Here is an 18,502-nt window from a genome sequence, read left to right as displayed (position 1 = left end):
AGAAAGAGGGGGCCGCCTGGAGTTTAGCAGGCAAACAGCCTGATATGTGAAGGTTGCCTACTATATCACCTACCAGAGATCAGCAGTTCGAAGGCCTTGTGTAGGACATGGGGGGGGGGAGGGTTGTAAGACTTGTTTTGGATTGTAAGACATTAGAACCAGCAGATGAATGAGAACATGATCGTGCGTGAGGATTGAGGACATTTCTGTTTACCACCAAGGAGTTTAGCTCCTCAGGAAATATTAACGCTGTTGGCACTTTTTGATGATTATATCCGTGTTTACTTCAAAAGGCAACAATGATCCAGGACAGTAGTGTCAAGGTATTTACACTGGTTCCCCATGACATTTGCAGCAATTCTCTGCCTAGTCGGGTCAACCAGGATCCATCACCGGGATCCTTCCCAGTACCCTTGATAGGGAGGAAGGCCTCCCTTACTCTGAGAGTGGACCTTGCAGAGATTTCAGCTTGCCAAGAGGCCCTCTGCAAAGGGGCGACCAAGGGAGCTGCTTTCACCTCTAAGCCCACTGGTGTGATTCCAAGTAGTATTCCTTTGGATTAGATCAGGGGTCGGCAACCCTAGGCACGCGTGCCACCACTGGCACGGGGCAGCATAATCATTGGCACACAAAAAAAATGTTATTTTTAATTTTTCTTTTATTATTATTATTAAAAGACAACAGCACAATTTGGCAGCATAATCATTACTACCGATTTTTTTTGCACTTTACTCTGTTTTGGGCATTTCCTCCCAGTGCAAATATGTTTAAATAGTTACAGAAACCAGTGTTCTTAAATGTGATCAATAAATAGTTTTTAAACCTATGTTGTGAGTAATAGAGAAGAAAATATTTAAAATATTGTTCCAAGTGGCCTGTGGCAACCCGCTCCCCACCAGGAGGGTCCGGGGGCTAGTGGTGGAGGGCGTGTACCGCCGCCATCCACTAGCCGGCGGCAGAGAGCAACACACCCCTCACCACCATCAGCCAGATGAGGGACACCTGGCCGGAGGGAGGGCACGTGCGGGCGGACCTCTCAAAAGAGAGCGGAGGACTGACTCCGAAAGAGAGGGAGTAAGACCGACAAGGAGGTGACCACGGAGACCCCAGAGACTGCGAGGCTCACGGAGACCCTAGCTCTGCATTGTTGTTCTTGCCGTGATCTAACGATTCTAAATAAACGCCGACTTCGGCTTACCCTTGAATTCCGAGCGTGGTACTTGCCGTGAGACCAGACACTTAGGAACCGGGTTGCCAAATATGGTGGAGAATGCAGGCAAGTGGAACCCTCTACAACTCACGGTAAAGTACCCGCTCACAGCATGCAGCACCCAGACGGAGCCGACGCCGCCCAGCGTCAGCAGCAGCTCCAGGGGCAGACCACCGCGGGACACTATGGAGAGTCTTGCCCTGCTCCGCGAAGCGGTGCTCCGTCTCACCCAGCACGCCGTCCGCGACTCCCTGACCGCCGCCCCGACCAGTCGGCTCACCAAGTTCGGCCCAGAGGACAACGTGGAGGCATACCTGGAGGTATTCGAACGGACCGCCTGGAGAGAGAGCTGGCCGGAGGGTCAGTGGGCCCACATCCTATCGCCCTTCCTCACCGGACCCGCCCAGCAGGCGAGCCAGGACCTCCCGGCCGAGACCGCCGGCCAGTACCCCGCGCTCAAGCAGGCTATACTGGCCTACTACGGGCACAACCTCGCAGCCAGGGCCCAACGCTTCCACGATTGGCGATTCGACATCCGGGGTGCGGTACGGGCACAGATCGCCCAGCATGGCCGCCTGGTGAGAAGGTGGCTAGCGACAGGCGAGGGGCTCAGCCCACTGGATCGGGTCCTCATAGACAATACCATTCGCCAGCTCCCGCCGGACGCACGGAGGATCCTGGCCCACCACCACCCCGATACGGTGGATGACCTGATCCGGCAGCTGGAGAACTGGCAGGTGGCCCAGCAGCTGAGTGCCAGCCCCTGGACCAACCCGCGACCTACAGAGACCCATCAAGCCCGACGGGGACCCACGACCCCTCCCCAGAACCCCACACCGGAGCCGCCGATCGTGACCCAGGAGGACCGCAAGGGGAGGCGGTGCTACACCTGCGGCCAGACCGGCCATCTGGCGAGACACTGCCCCGGAGACCGGGATGTACCGATGCCGTCGGCATACGCGGGCGAGGGGACGCGACGACCCTGCATGCTAGCCACCTGTTGGGCGCAGGGGAAGGCCGGCGCTCCGACAGTACCCGCGCGGGTCATGAACGAGGACACGCAGGCTCTCCTGGACACGGGCAGCGTGGTAACCCTTCTCCGTCCCGACCTGGCGGGGGGAAAGGAGGGGGGACCGATGGAGTCACCTGCGTCCACGGGGACACCCGTACCTACGGGACCTGCCATGTGGTCGTCCGGAACCCCTACGGGGTGTTCAATGCCCGGGCGGGGATCGTCCCCCACCTCCCGGTACCGCTCCTGATTGGGAGGGATTGCCCGATCTTTGATCGGCTGTGGAACCCGGAGCGGGGATCCCGGCCTCGGAGAGAGCTTCCCCGGGGGCGGGGGAGGAGGGCTCGACCAGCCTACGGGGCTACGCGGATCCCGGCGACCCCGGGGGAGACAACGGCTGAGGATCAGGGCTCCGAGGGAAACGGACCCTCACCACCGGGTTCCCCGATCCGCATGGCAGGGGGGTCTGCTCTGTCCGGATCGCAGAGGCCTCCCCTCGGCACCACGGACACAGTAACGGCGTCCGAGCAGAACGACCCGCCCGATAGTTCTCCCCTCACCGAGTTCTCGGACTTTCTCCCGGCAAGAGGGGGAGGGGCTACTCGGCCGGGACAGTTCGCCAGCGCTCAACTGCAGGACGACGCCCTAAAGCATGCCTGGAGCCACGTGCTCGCCCACGACGGACAAACCCGGGACTCGGTGAGTTGCTTACCGCACCCACACTTTAGCACCAGGGGGGGGCTGCTCTACAGGGTAGTGGAAAAGGAGGGGGAGGTGACGGAACAATTAGTGGTACCGCGACCGTACGTCAGCAAAGTGCTCTTTATGGCCCACACACACCTCCTGGGAGCTCATCTGGGCATGGACAAAACCAGGGACCGGGTCTTAGCGAGGTTTTACTGGCCAGGGGTAAAAAGGGACGTAGAACGGCACTGCCAGGCGTGTCCCGATTGTCAGCGGGCAGCCCCTCGAGCCACGGTCAGAAACCCCCTTATTCCCATGCCCATCATAGAGATCTCGTTCCACCGGATAGCCCTCGACATCGTGGGGCCCCTCCCCAAGACCAGCCGGGGACACCGGTACATCCTGGTGCTGGTGGACTACACCACCAGGTACCCAGAAGCCCTACCCCTACGCGCGGCCACAGCTAAGGCGGTAGCCAAGGAGCTCATGCTTCTGTTTAGCCGGGTGGGGATAGCCAGGGAGGTCCTGACAGACCAGGGTTCATGTTTTATGTCCCGTGTGATGAAGGAACTGCTTAGCCTCCTCCAGGTCAAGCAGCTCCGGACGTCAGTGTACCACCCCCAGACGGACGGCCTCGTGGAGCGCTTCAATAAGACATTGAAACAGATGCTAAGGAAGGCCATGGATGTCGACGGGAAGAACTGGGACCAGCTGCTGCCCCATGTCCTGTTCGCTGTACGGGAGGTGCCCCAGGCCTCCACCGGCTTCTCCCTGTTCGAGCTGCTATACGGGAGAAGACCCTGGGAATCTTGGACCTCGCCAAAAAGGCGTGGGAGAGCCGGCCGTCCCCCCACCGCACCACGCTGGACCATGTAGAGCAGGTGAGGGACCGCATGGCCAGAGTGTGGCCCATCGTGCGAGACCACCTACGGCGAGCACAGCAGGCCCAGGCGAGGGTCTACAACAGGGGAGCCCAGCTGCGCACCTTCTGCCCAGGAGACCTGGTACTGGTCCTGGTCCCCACGGCGGAATGCAAATTTCTAGCCAAGTGGCAGGGGCCCTACGAGGTGGTCGAACGAGTGGGGGAGGTGAACTACCGGGTACGACAGCCCGGGAGACGTAAGCCCACCCAGTTATATCGCATCAATATCCTGAAGCAGAGTTCGACGCCTATCCCATGCCCAGGGTGGACGAGCTGATCGAGCGACTCGGACCGGCCAGGTACCTCACACCCTGGACCTAACCAAGGGTTACTGGCAGGTGCCGTTGACCCGGACCGCCCGGGAGAAGACGGCGTTCGCGACCCCGGGGGGCCTGTATCAGTACGTCCGGAAGGTGGGCCTCACCGCCAACCCGGCCAAGTGCCGCCTCGGGCTGGAGGAGACAGCCTACCTGGGGTACCAGGTAGGGCGGGGGAACGTCCGGCCGCAGGAGAGCAAGGTGGCCGCCATCCGGGACTGGCCCCGCCCCACCTCAAAAAAGCAGGTGAAATCGTTTTTAGGGCTGGTAGGATACTACCAGCGGTTCATACCCGGCTTTGCCACGCTGGCCAGCCCCCTCAATGACCTGACCCGGAAGGCCCTGCCCTTTCGGATCAGGTGGTCCGAGGCAGCTGAGAAGGCCTTCGGGACACTCCGGGGAGCCTTATGCTCGGAGCCGGTGCTCATAACCCCTGACTTTACTTTACCCCTAATTGTGCACACAGATGCTTCGGAAGTAGGGCTTGGGGGAGTGCTGTCCCAGATCCGGGCTGGAGAGGAGCACCCAATCACCTACATCAGCCGGAAACTCCTGCCCAATGAGAGGAATTACTCCATGGTGGAGAAAGAGGCCCTGGCCATCAAGTGGACCTTGGGTAAGCTCCGGTATTACCTTGTAGGTCGGGAGTTTACCCTGGTCACCGACCATGCTCCACTGAAGTGGATGGCCAGCGCCAAGGACACCAATGCCCGGGTGACGAGGTGGTTCCTGGCCCTCCAGGACTTCCACTTGAAGGTGGACCACCGACCGGGCAAGGAGCACGCCAACGCCGATGCCCTGTCACGTCGGGACGCATGCCTGGGTTGGAACCCAGTCAACCGGAGGCTTCATCAAGCGGTGAAGGAGTGTGGCAACCCGCTCCCCACCAGGGAGTAAGATCGACAAGGAGGCGACCACGGAGACCCCAGAGACTGCGAGGCTCACGGAGACCCTAGCTCTGCATTGTTGTTCTTGCCGTGATCTAACGATTGTAAATAAACGCTGACTTCGGCTTACCCTTGAATTCCGAGCGTGGTACTTGCCGTGAGACCAGACACTTAGGAACCGGGTTGCCACAGGCCTTTATGCATCGCCTTCACATGGTTTTGCAAAGCTGTACATGTCTTAAAAGATATTGATGTGGATGGTTCCAACATTCTCATATATTATTTTTTTACATTTCTCACAGTGCAAATGTTTTTGAATGAGTTTCTGGAAATGGTGTTTTAAGATGGGACATATGTAATTATAAGCCCATGTTGCAAGTTTAAAAGGTTGCTGACCCCTGGATTAGATGATACAAAGTCAAATGTTTGAGAGTGAAAATGAGCATGTAAGTGTTTTGAAAGTTCTTCCTGAATTTTTTTGATAAGTATCAACTTATAATTAGCATCGCTTCTGAGACCAGGAAGAGTTGGAACGCTAAACAGAATGCTGCCAAATATCTCAAGTTGCTTGGCTCATATCAGCTCTTCATACCAAAGACATCAGAGCCGATTCTAAAAATAGTCTATAAAATATGCTTGTATGCTAAAACTGATGTTGCTAGAAAACAGTTTGAGGACCCATTTGAGAATAGTTATAAGATGGCAAATGCTTAACTGTTTTTACTTTTGATGTTTTCAAACCCTCTGTCCAGAAGGAAAGGAATTTCCTGTTATGATAAAGGCTCTTTAAAGACAGCCGTTTCAAACTTGATTTAACTTTATATCAATAACGTATCATGGAAAATGGTAAGATATTAACATCTAGATCAGATTACCTATGACAAAGTCTGAAAACATTGAATCATTAACGTCACAAATGGACACTTATTGCAGAGCTGTATAGAATAAACAACCAGGCATCAATGAGAAAAACATTTGACAAAAAGCCAGTGGTGTTACATTTTTCCATATTAGGTTTTTATACAAAACTACAAGTTCCCCTAAATATTTACATTGTGAATCAGAAGCAAAATAAATATTACATTTCAGATTGCTAAAATCATTGTTCACCTTCAAACAATGGAAAAAAAGACAAAAGGAATTTTAATCTGCAGCAAACCAAGGCTGTGTGAGGCTTTCCTTGAACAATCAGCCATTGAACGGCACAAGGCACAGATTTGACATCATTAACAAGTGGTGCAGCGATTATAGTGAAGCTTAGCCCACCATTCAGACCACATTTAAAACATAATAAATTAACCTCATTCGTTCACTTCATTTATGTATACGATTCATACCTGCTGTTTTTAGACACTTACTCTCATTCGCTCATCTATCAATCTAACACAACAACTATGGCAACGCAGAAGGCAAGACACCGGGCCAACATCCCCCCTCCCTCCCCATCTCAGTTTTAAAATAGGCATGACCTTAAATGGCTGATTTGAGCTAGATGAATCCCCAAGATACAAGACGAGAACCATTATAATGCTAGAGGTTTTTCTAACATCTTATTCCGCACTGCGTCGCCTGCTTCTGCTGGGCCGAAGCCATTCAGATTGTCCTGTGTTTGGGGGAGATGAAGGAGAGAAAAAAAGAGAGAGCAAGATGAGGCAGTTGCTTTGGTTGGCTGCGCCTGGGTTAATATTGTGAAGTGGGAGCTTCCAGGGCCATGTGGAAACCATGGGTCTGGTGTTCCACTTGTCTTCCTTTTCTTTAATACTAGGCGCTGGTACCCCTGAACTACCCTTTGACCGCCCCAATATTTTTGACTGTTTCTTGTCATAGACAACGATGACATTGTGCTGCACTGCTGCAAGAGTCTGTGGTTGACTACTCAACTTGAAGAAAAGTTTTTCCCAATAAGCTTCTCAAAATAGTTTTAAATACATGCTGCAAAGGCCTCGAGTTCAATTATGTATTTAACTATTGGGTATAATGCTTGAGCTACATTTTTGGCCTTGTTCACACTGCAAGCCTTTATGCTTAATTCAGATTAATGCCTGATCAGACGGTTGGGCAGTACATGTTGTATTATAAATGTAGCCAATTTTAGATTTGAGATTTACATTATGACCAGATGGCCAAGGGGTACACAGTGAAGGCCGAATACGCAGGAGGCCTGATGCTGTATTCTACTGACGACCTCGCTGGTATCAATGATTATATTCTGCACAATCAGTGAAAAGGCAAAACAATCCCAAGAAGGAACAGTATTTTTTTGATAAGTAGACGGGTTGTACAAAACTAGTACAAATTTACACAAGGAAATGAAGTACTGTCATCACAGTTGCCCATAATAAGCATTGCGTTAAAATAACTAGCTATTGCTGCAAATGAATAATAGTTTAGTCTGCTGTAGATCTCATTATTAGTCTGGAGGAAAGGTGAATTGCAGCCTTGCAGCTACAGTGGGGATCATGTTTACATCATCATTTTAATTTCTGAACGTTAAGAACAAGAACAAGTGTAAACTTTGGAAATAAAAGTCATGGAAGGGCGGACAATGCTGAAACTTTACTAAAAGTATTTAGATTTTGTATATATTTACCAGCAGTCAAAATGACCCCCTCATGGCAGTTCGGGTGTTTAACAAGTGTTACTACTTAGAAAGTGACTTTTGTACGGTTATTAGGAAGGAGAATGTTTATGTGAAATTTGTGTTTGTAGTAGTCTATTTTGTCCAACATCTTAATGAAATGACAGGAGAGAAGTCTATTCTACCAAGACTTTATACCTCAAACCTTTTTTTCCCCCTCAACAATGTTCTAAATAATTCACAATTTTCTTTCATAACATAAACACAACATTGTCAAACATTAATGTGACTTAGAAGCCAGAAGCGCTGGTACCTCAGAGGCTTCGGAGAAATGCATGCTGGGAAGAGTAGGAGCCTGGGCCCGTCTGAGCGGGGGGTTACCAACACTGTACATGCGAGGTCGCTTCACTTGGTCCTGGCTTGACAGCGGCGTGAAGCTGTTCCGCCGGGAGGAGGTCGTCGGCATGCCATCTTGCTGACCCTTGACCTATTTAGAAAAAAAATCAATGAATAAAAATGTTCCAAAATTATCTCAATCAGCGAAGTTGTTTTTGTGCGTTTATCGGTTTGTTTGCTGGGAACCCTGATGAACAGTGGACTGTGTCAGACTATGACATTGCATGTGAAAGAGATGAGAGTAGGAGAGCAAAGAAAACAACCACTGACAAGCAACCCATTTTATCAGTGAGGACACTATGGTACCACTGCCAGTATCTCCAGCCAAATAGGGACACAACAAGTCTAACCTCATTCGTATATGTCTCTGATGCCAGTTCAGACTCAACAAGATGCCCATGTTATTGGGCACGTGCGATTTAAAGAGGGAACTTTGCGTGGACGCTGCCAGGCCCTCAGGGTTTTAATGTTGGCCACATCTGGTGTGGGGTTGGGGGATCAGGCCCATCCTTCTCAGTAGTGGACAGATGGGCCACATCACGCAGATGTCCACAGCCATTTCCCCTCAAAAGGTATGTAGTGAAATGAAACGGAAAAGATGCAGGAGACGGAGTACAGCAGTACTCAAAAATGTATTAATACAACGGCCCACTTACTAAAGGTCTGTCTCTGTGCGTGTTAACAGCCTCCACCTTCAAGTCAAACTGTTCCACTTCACAACCTGCAACAACATGGTACAGAGGGAAAATAAATCAAAACCCAAAGTACATCCCAACCAAACAAATGATCAAACAGCTGATGATGCAATAGGCTTTTGCCCCGGAGTGAATCTCTTACCGTAGGCCACGGGGGTGAGCTTCAGGACGGTGTGCAGAGGGCACTTCAGGTAAGGCAGATCATCTGGGGCAGCAAAGGGGTATAATCAGAGTGTGGACTCGTAATGCAGTAGTGACTCATGTAAGGCAAGTACGAGCAAATATAGTGTCTGTGGGTTGTTGTTTAAGGGGCAGTTCAGATGTGCAGAGAGTTGGTGTGTGTGTGTGTGTTTCAGTTTGGAGAATCTATATTGGTTTATGGAATATTTCAAAGTTAATAGCACAATGTTGTGGGAGATATATATATATATATTTATAGTTTTTTGGCAAAAAAAAAGAAAGAAAGAACATTTTATTTATATTGCACCTTTACAAAGCAAAAGCACATTTCTGAATGGCTGCCTATACAGGTTTACAAAAGTACGTCAAAGTAGCATATGGAAAATGATGGCGGTATGGCAGTCACATTATTGCAATAATATAACAACGTACACCACCAGGAAGCGCCAAAGCAAGAGCCCTCACAGGTCTATTTCTCCCCCAACCTCACGTCAAACGCCAAACCTCAATATAAACAAAATAACATTATAGCAGAATATAAACCATTTAATTAGTTCTTACTTGGTCGTTTTTTTTGTATCTGAATGTTCCCCCACAACTCTTACAAATACCCTGTATTCAGTAGAATTCCAGATGTTGGATATACGAAGGTGGGATGTGTGCAATGCCTGTGTAGGCGAAGCTTTTCAGGGAGCAGGCTGAGCTCTTGGTAAACACCACTCCCTACAACGTCATGGTTAACCTCAGTCTGGGTTTAACTTTAAATAGCCAGCAGCGTCAACACTTGTTTCCTGCCATCATCCACCCATCCATGACTTGCACTCTTCCTGGGTGTGTTTATTGACAAATAAATGTCGGGCTTATGTTTTTCCTACACTTTAATAAATGTTTTCGTGTTTTACCAGCGCTCTTGTCCAAGAAGTAGGCCAGGAGACAGCGCATGACGGCCTGGTGGCAGATGACAAGGACGTTCCCCTGTCTCTCCAGCTCCATGATAACCGGCTCCAGCCGCTGCACCAGATCCTGGTAGGACTGTTCACACACCAGGCAGAGGGGGAGGCCACGTTAATTAAGCACTGTCATTAAGTTCACCCACAATAGCAGTCGCTGCTAAAATTGAAGTAATTGTGTTGTGAACTTTATATGTGCAAATATATAAAATATATATAGAAATGTTTTGGTTAACACAATACCAAATTAGGCACAGCATTGTTAAATATTTAATTAAGTCAATAAAACTCCAAGGGTGTGTATTATTTTCAATAGATGGACTTCAATAATGGGAAGCCTTTTAACAGTTCCATCGCAATGCGTTCAGTGCAAGGACAACATTACCAAAAATGGCATAAACAACTATCTAACAGATGTGTCCTTGTCAAAGCAAAAACAATATGCAAAAGGAATTGTATATCAGAATGCATCATGGGATTTTGTTTGCATATTTAGAGGACAAACACAACAATGACCTCCTACGATGACATTCCTTTCACGATTAATTCCTCAACAATGCCCAAAAAACCATTACTACCAACACAACACCTTACGTTCCAGTGCTCCTATGCTTCCAAAATGGAGGGGGTCATTGTGACATAACGTTACGATGTACAAGCCCTATATGCTCCAAACCTTTGCGGCTGTAAGCGACCTCGGGTTCGCCATCACCGCCCGTCCTAAGTTATTTTCAAACCATGGGATCATTGGTTCGTGACCCATCCCTAACACGTGTACTTCTCTGAATTATACTGGACTGAATGAAGATAAATATCTGACACTATCATTTGTAACGACAGAGAGTTTCAGAACAGTCAAGGCCCTCGGGACAGAAGGAACCACCTCTCCTCCGGGGTAGCGGTAGAAGTACTTGTCCAGATCCCTCATGGCAAACTCCTCTGGGTGTTTCTCCTTGATCATCTCGTAGGTCATGTCTTCACACACACCCTGAACGCACACAAACACACATACAAGCACAAATACACACACGATGAGTACAATAATGCTAAATCAGTACAAATGAACCAATCAGGGCTAGTTTTGTAGCTACCGATCAGGGAAATGCTCTCCAAAGTCAAGGTCCTAATTGGTTTTCTATGCCCAACCACGCTGTTATGCCCGTGCACGATTGGACATTGTATGGTTGGCAAATCCTGGAATCTCCTTGTGAAATAATGCAGGTAGCTCCTTTAATGAGCAGGTAATGGTAAGGGCCGATGCCTCAAGGATGCTTATGAGGATGCTCAAATGTATTTATTGTAAGTCGCTTTGGATAAAGGCATCCGCTAAATGCCCTAAATGTAAATGCATATACGCAGACTTAAAAAAAAACATTATGCCCAATTTAAGTAATTACAATTTTGTTTCCACCACCATTATCATTGAATGTTTCCAGGCTCCGATCCCCCCGTACGTACGGCGTCTATTTCGTTCAGGATCTTCCACTGTTCGTAGGGCACGCCCAGCTCCTCGGCGGTCTGGATGGTCCTCCTCAGCTGGCTGGTCCACACCTTCAGGTCAGACAGGTGGTGCTCCTCCACAAAGCCATGCAGCGCACCCGCAAACTGACAGAGGCAAAGACACAGAGAGCGACGTGAGCTGTACAGGCTAAAGACGGCGGTGTCTGTCTGACATAAACATAGATGATGGGGAAGTCTTATAGAGTGGAATTTAAACCTCTTCCTTCCGAAAGGACACGTATCTGGGTCACCCTCCTCCCTACTAAGAGCAAAGGGGCCGTAATGCCTTTAAACATGGGAGAAAAATGTATGTGACACACCCCTAGAACTACAACATTCAAAATGATGTATTTATTGAACCAACACGATTACAACCCTAAACAAAATAATGCATTTAATATTTCAGAACTTTGCAAGTGCACATGCAACCCAATAGGGACCATTTTCCTTTCTACACAAACATATAAGAGAGCTTCGACCCCACTGATTTCAACATATCACTCTACTTCTAATTGGCTGTTTCCACCGTAATCCCCACACTCCACGTCGGTCCCCCCACACTACGAGAGTCCGACCCATTTCTCAAAGCATCTTCGCCCTCCCAAGGCAAAATCTTGTTTCTTGAGACCCCAAACACTTTCACCAAAGCTGAGGTCAGCCCTGTTGACTGAGTCAGCTGACTTCTTATTGGCTAAAGCGAGGGTTTCACGGGAAATGGGTAAATTGTCTTTAATCACTTTTTTTTTTGTTTTGTCTTTATTGCCATCTAGTGACTGTATGGTGCAATTGCAATTGTTTGGCTTTATTCCCTTTAAATTGTAGTCACCCTGACCTTTCAATAGAAGGCTCAAATAGGTTATTGAGATTCCCCCCTTTTTGTGTCTCATGTTTAAATTGTTATTGTTGCATTGGTTTGCATTGGATTTCTTGCCATTATTTGGAAACTCTGCCTAAACAAACCTCAAGTTGAATAAAATAATAAAATCTTGACCCAGGTACTCATCAGACATTGTGGTATGGCCTGATAGCATTATAGTACTACCAACTGAGACTGGACTAGGTGGTATTCACTCTAAAACATGACATTCATTTCAGGCGGCAATTTAATCTTCCATTTATGCTGTGTACTAGCTTGTTTTTGTGTGATAATATCGGAATATCTGAGAACATCTGGTCGATAGTCATATTCGACAGTCTCGTTAATGTTGGATTCTCCGATTCGGACGTCGTTTATGACATCATAACAAACCCCCTTGAAACGCTATCAACCAACCGGGCTTAAGCATTAGACAACGCCGTGGTTAGAACTCTATCCAAGTAATCCCCCATGAGTGGAGTGCACGCGAGACCGGCAGCCACCTGCTTGCCGCGCCCGGAGAGCTCCGAGTCGCCGCCGATGCGGCCCTCCACGTTGTGGCTGCTCTCGCCGTGGCGACACAGGTAGATGGAGTGGGAGTGGACGTGGATGTTCATGAGGTAGTACACGATCTTGCTCTGGATGTAGTCCTTCACCCGGTTCACCAGGAAGCGCCGGCCCACGTCGATCACCTGGATGAACGAGCGGTCCCTGGGGAGAACCAGCAGGGGGCGATGGGTCAGGCATTATCATATCTACATGTCCCGTAATCATCACCTCTAGAGTAGGAAATGGCCATGCTGTCAATTTATGCGTGCTCACTTGTGTTTTTATACATGCTTTCAATTTGTGCAAGGATATTTGTGTTTTGTATTTTTGTTACTGAATAGACCAAACCATTTTTTATCCCCATGTAGATTTCCCCTTGTAGAGTCATGTTTTTACCTTTAATGCTTTTTTTTTTTTTACAGTCTTTATCCTCACATTCTGGTCAGGTTGTTACAGTTCTTAGTCATTTACAGTGATTTTCTTTCAATCTCTTTCTTTACTTCCTTCGTATTGCCATGCAAAATGAATTAAAATCTCTCTGTAAAATACCTGTTTAGAAAGGTTAGATTACTTTTATTAAAATACCATTTAAAAATTCCAAACTATAAATTTGCAATTTAGCAACCTGCCAGTTTGCCGAAACTAGTATTGTAAATGAATTGCCTCCTCCTATTGGAAGAATCATGTAAACGCAGGTTCTCATCAAACATTGAAAGATAACAAGTATTTACAACTGATGTAACATCCACGAGAGAATATGTGTCTAACAAACAAACGGCCAGGTGAGATGCTGGTATTATTTTATTATTTCCCAATGAGTACAGTTAACCACCCCTAATAGCTTCTATAAAAAACGTTTGTAGCTTTTCAAGCTAAAGTTGAAATTTGATTGAGTTTCCTAAACCTTGTGGCACATATTCACACGCAGATATATACCTCAACTCCTAACCACCGCTATGAGAAATAGTGATATGTAAGTTCATGACCATCGCCATGTAACGACATGTGTTTCAGGAGTAGGCGAGCCGTCAGGAACCTACTTGTCATGTTCATCAGGATCCAAGGGCTGGTACGTCACCTTGTAGCACTCAATTCTCTTAAGGAAATCTTCCATGACGCTCTCTCGGTTCCTCTCGGGATAGTCTGGGCTGGACACTTTCACGTCCTGGAATGGAGACATTTTGTATTTGTGTTTACATACAACAGTTCATACGCATTCTCTCGACTGGAAGTTTGTTTTAATATAGAGCCTAAAGATTATATTGGATTTACCATAATATTTGTGGCAATGACGTCTGGGTCGTCACAGACAGACTCCACGAAAAACACCTGAAATACAATAAAAAATAATTTATGAATTATAGCCTAAAAAGAGTTAATTACATATCAACACTCCCTTTAATTAATCTTTCAAATTAGCATAGATATATCACAATCATTTCTGGAAGACACACTGTCGAGACTTTAAAGTCAATCCAAGTATAACAAATATCTTGTAACTTACTTTGTAAGAATTATCTATTGCAAAACTTAGAATCATTTCCCGCCTTTCCCTGGTTGTGTTGGTCGCATCGAACACCTTCATAAAAAAAAATAACATTAAAATAAATGGATCACTTATTAAATTGGAAACATGTATCTGGCATTTTGTCTTACTGCAATCTGTCCTCCCTCGTCATTGAGATAGGCTTTGACATCCTGCAGGGCCACCAGAGCACAATGTCTACAAGGAGGACATGACCTCATCAATTACCCATTTACACATCATACATCAAAGAAATGTCATCAGAGAGCAGACTGCTCTCATTTGAACAAGAATACACCATCTGTATTGCATTGATTGAAAAGATACAAAACATCCAGTAATAACAAATGATTGGCTAATCAGGTTAAACGTCTTCATGATCAGGATTTGGGCCTGTGAATGGACTACTTCCTGCGGCTAGTTAGCTGTAGCTGACAGAATGCAATGGATAATCCGCTGTGTACGCAACATCTTGAACATGACAAACTGATCCAGCAGAGCGATGTACCTACTTTCTAATTAACATGGCCTCTTTGTTATCATGTCTGAAGAAGTCGTAGGACTTGTACGACTTCACCGCTTCCCTCCTATAAACTCCAAGATTGAACACTGGAAGAGAGAGGAGCAAGAACGTTACAGTGGCATAAATGTTCCTGCAACGAGCAACCATGTCACCTTTCATTTTCTGTCAAACCAGTTTTCCACCATGGGTTGACACACAACACACATTCCAAAAGTCTAAAGAATATTTACCTTGAAGCAAGTGTGTGGAGTCTAGATATTGTTGTCAGGCAAGAAAACGTGATCTTCCAAAGGATCAAGTTTCTCGTGATTGAAAATGCATTTCATCATTGGTCCAACAATTCATAATCCAAAATGAAATCTGATCCAAATCTGCAGCCACTGAGCTGGTTCGGTGTATTGTTCTGCTGCCTCTAGGCCATCACACTCTTTTCAGGAACTTATGAATAATGTATTGCGAGAACTGCGACCACAGGTGGTGTGCACTCACACGACCACCATGTGTTTAGTCCCACCAGCACTGATGTTTGGCTCATACTAACCCTTGTGTTTGGCCACACTAGCCCTGTGGTGGGGCTCATACTAACCCTTGGTCGGTACTCCTATCCAATTGAGGTAGCGTGTCAGTTTCTTGGAGATGTAGGTTTTCCCCCGGGCCGGTAAACCGATCATCACGATCACCGTCGGTGAATTGGTCATGTAGGAGGCCCACGCTGCCATTTGTATCCACAACATAGGTGTGTACACACACACACACACAAAACACACACACAGAAGCACATCACGACAGCATTAACTTGATTGTCAAGGACATTTCAACATGAAGATTCAGCATAACTTTCCCATCAACATGTAGTATAATGTTTATCAATACAATTTAATCTTCATTACTTTACAATAAAGCACAATTTGCAGAGGATAAAGACCAATGCATCCATTCAACAGATTCATTATTTGGAAGGGTTATAGCTTTTTTCTAGAAAATGTTTCCATGAAGACATTTGACTACGCACTTGTAAGAAGGGCTGACCCAAATATCGTGGTGTGTTTGCTTAGTAAGATTGTAAGGAACAGCCAATAGATTTAAAGTCAGGCACTACCTAAGAGGAAGTTTGCAGGCATTTCGTCCTTGAACATTGTTTCTGGGGGCTGGTGCCTAGCAACCATATTTGTTAATCCATTGTCCCCTCTTAAAATGGAATGGAAAATAATGGCTGGGATTTTTCACGACAAAACATCTGTGCATTCTTTCTTGCTTGGCAAGAACAGGCTTGCCCATAGATTTTAGTTGTGTAGAATAACCTTTGTTGACAATAGCGAAGATAAACATTTTTCGAATTCCTCTGGGAAGGTTCAAGTGCGTCTTGAACATCACACTGAGTCACTGAGTCGCTCACTCACTCACTTACTCAGTTACTAAGTCACTAAGTCGAAGACGGTGCAGAGTCTGCATACATGTTTGTGTACGAGGTTGAAGAAACATTTGACAACCAGGTCAAAATCTGACTGCAGGTTTATACTCACAACATTTTTTCTCATTGGGCCTGAGCTCAGTCTTCTTGACGTCAGCGGAGATATCCACTGCTGGCGCGGATCTGTTCTGACTGGAAGCCATGCTTACTTCGTCCTTGTCCCGACCTGGTCACTGCTGGCTGTTGGTCGCTGCTGGCTGGGTATTAGGGGTCAGGTGTCACTAGTCAGTGAGGTCAGCGCCACCCTGCCGGGTCGTGCACGGTGATCTCCCGCATCAAGTTCCTCCTCATTTTATTCTAACCATTGAGCTTGAGCCTGAGCCATGATGCCGACCGCTACTAACCTATCATCAGTATCACGTATAGGAAAAACATTTCGACCAATACATTACCATTGAATCGTTTGAATAAAGCTTATCAATGTAAGACATGGGGAAGACAAATAAATGTCCAATTTGCTAATAACATCCGAGGTTGGACCATCGGTGCCACCAGAGAGGCAGTGTTGGCCTATGGAACCACTCGCGATGGAGCATCAGCATCGTTACTTCAACATCATCATCATACCGCCGTAACGCAAACTTGCGCGAAGCTACGATTTCTATCAGGATTGGCTTTAGTTACCGAAGCGTCCGCAGGTGCAGGTGTCGGCTCCACTCCTTTTCTTTGTAACTATGTTCTGACGGTATTCAAGCGCAATCGTTTGGATATCGCTGCCTTCGGTGTTGCCAGATTGGGACAGATTTCCGGGCCAATCTGGAAACACAGGCTGGGAAGTGTGCAGATTGGGAGGGAAATCAGGGCCAATCTGGCAACACTGCTCTGTCTTCCCCTTCGGTGTTTAGCTCCTCCCCGACGTGTGGTGCAGGAAGTAGAGCACTGCTCCAGGCCAGGGGAGAGGAGGGTTGGTCAGAGGTCTTATTGGTTCTGGAATTTGTTTACTGATGTTTAACAATACCCGTCAAGATAAAAAAAAAAAAAAAAAAAAAAAGCTAAATGATTATTGGCATTTGCACAGCTTGATGTTGTTCATGAATGTTAGGGTTCATGAACAACCCCTGGGGTTATTATTCTACAATAATATATTATTCTACAATTATATGTTATTTATTATTGTATAGGCCTATTCCCTGCAGGGTCAAGACATCAAATCTTATTCTCACTCCATATTGAGATAACTCACATATTTCAATCAATAATCTTTATTCTCTTAATAGAAACTAGCCCCACCACAGTTTCTAACTAATACACAATAACATGTCACAGCCCCTCATCTGTCCGATGGGCTATGTGCTTACATTTTAAACCGTGTGTAGTAGGCATACAGGGTTATCTTGAAATACATCATTTTTGCTCGTTGTCGTAGTTATATCTCTGAGAGGACATGTCAAACGTAATTTCGGGTTTTCATGGTGATGCTATCGATCAATTGCTAAATAGTCTAGCTAACGCCTTGAATAATCCCAGTCTAGTATCGCTGTGATTATGAAATAGGATATAAGTGCATGGAAAGGTCAAGGATGGCAACAGCAAAACTCCCCAGGAATCCTGAATGAGCCCTCGAACTGTTGAAAGTAAGGCGACAGCCAATCATCGAGGGAGTTCAAGATCAAGTGATAATATGTAGTCTTTAATAGGTCCATGGTAGTCGCTCATCGCTTGGGCTGAGATAGGATCCTGAATTGTAACTTTATCCTTTTCTACCAGCACGCAGATTCTCGTATCTTACTTCCTATGAGCTGTCCACCTCCCGTGAGCGAGGAGAATAATACATTTACAAGAATAACAAGGAGGAAAACGGATATATTTCTATCAACAGTCCCGACCTCTCCCTCGCCGCTAAACCGATGTAACACTAACTGAGAGTATGTTCCCCTCTCTGGCCAATAAAACTCATCACGGTCCAGACGTCCGGTCATGAGTCGATTACGCCCTGGAACGAGGTTGATCAAGCCCTATGTAATGACTCGTTTGTTACGCATCCCATTCAGAATTTGGGGATGGCACATCAGTTAACATAATTGGATGACAGTGGCATTCCCTTTCTGGTAAAGGTAGAATATGAGAACCAATCAAATCACATATTGACTACGGCCTTATTAAATATGGAAAGTCCCTCCAGATGATTGGCAGCTGTCGGCGTTACCAAGACTAATGAGACCTATAACCGACTTCCTCAAAAAAGTGAATTGCAGTTTTTTATAATGGCTCAATTATATGCAGAGTAGAAGTTAAAGTATTTTGACC

The 18,502-nt window shown here is 46.8% G+C and overlaps 1 protein-coding gene across 2 annotated transcripts; it reads right to left on the bottom strand.

The window, feature by feature from the left end:
• Positions 1-5,949: 5,949 nt before the first annotated feature.
• LOC307079380 (6-phosphofructo-2-kinase/fructose-2,6-bisphosphatase 2-like) lies at positions 5,950-16,978 on the bottom strand. Of its 2 annotated transcripts, none has more exons than XM_079741685.1 (16): positions 16,880-16,928; positions 16,308-16,448; positions 15,371-15,496; positions 14,774-14,870; positions 14,393-14,459; positions 14,241-14,315; positions 14,009-14,065; positions 13,777-13,901; positions 12,691-12,898; positions 11,290-11,436; positions 10,715-10,819; positions 9,784-9,913; positions 8,844-8,906; positions 8,663-8,727; positions 7,924-8,097; positions 5,950-6,635 (listed from the first exon to the last, which is right to left on the bottom strand). In XM_079741685.1, the coding sequence occupies exons 2-16, from the start codon at positions 16,396-16,398 to the stop codon at positions 6,555-6,557; spliced, it is 1,611 nt and encodes a 536-aa protein (XP_079597811.1). In that variant the 5' UTR covers positions 16,399-16,448; positions 16,880-16,928; the 3' UTR covers positions 5,950-6,554. The 2 variants fall into 2 exon arrangements, with proteins under 2 accessions (XP_079597811.1, XP_079597810.1); XM_079741684.1 differs by having other exon boundaries at positions 5,951-6,635; positions 16,308-16,452; positions 16,880-16,978.
• Positions 16,979-18,502: the final 1,524 nt, after the last annotated feature.

The sequence above is a fragment of the Pollachius pollachius genome (assembly GCF_949987615.1).
Source record: "Pollachius pollachius genome assembly, chromosome: 8".
Lineage (NCBI taxonomy): Eukaryota > Metazoa > Chordata > Actinopteri > Gadiformes > Gadidae > Pollachius > Pollachius pollachius.
The sequence above is the reverse complement of the archived record's forward strand: the minus strand, read 5'-3'. Positions and strand labels throughout refer to the sequence as shown.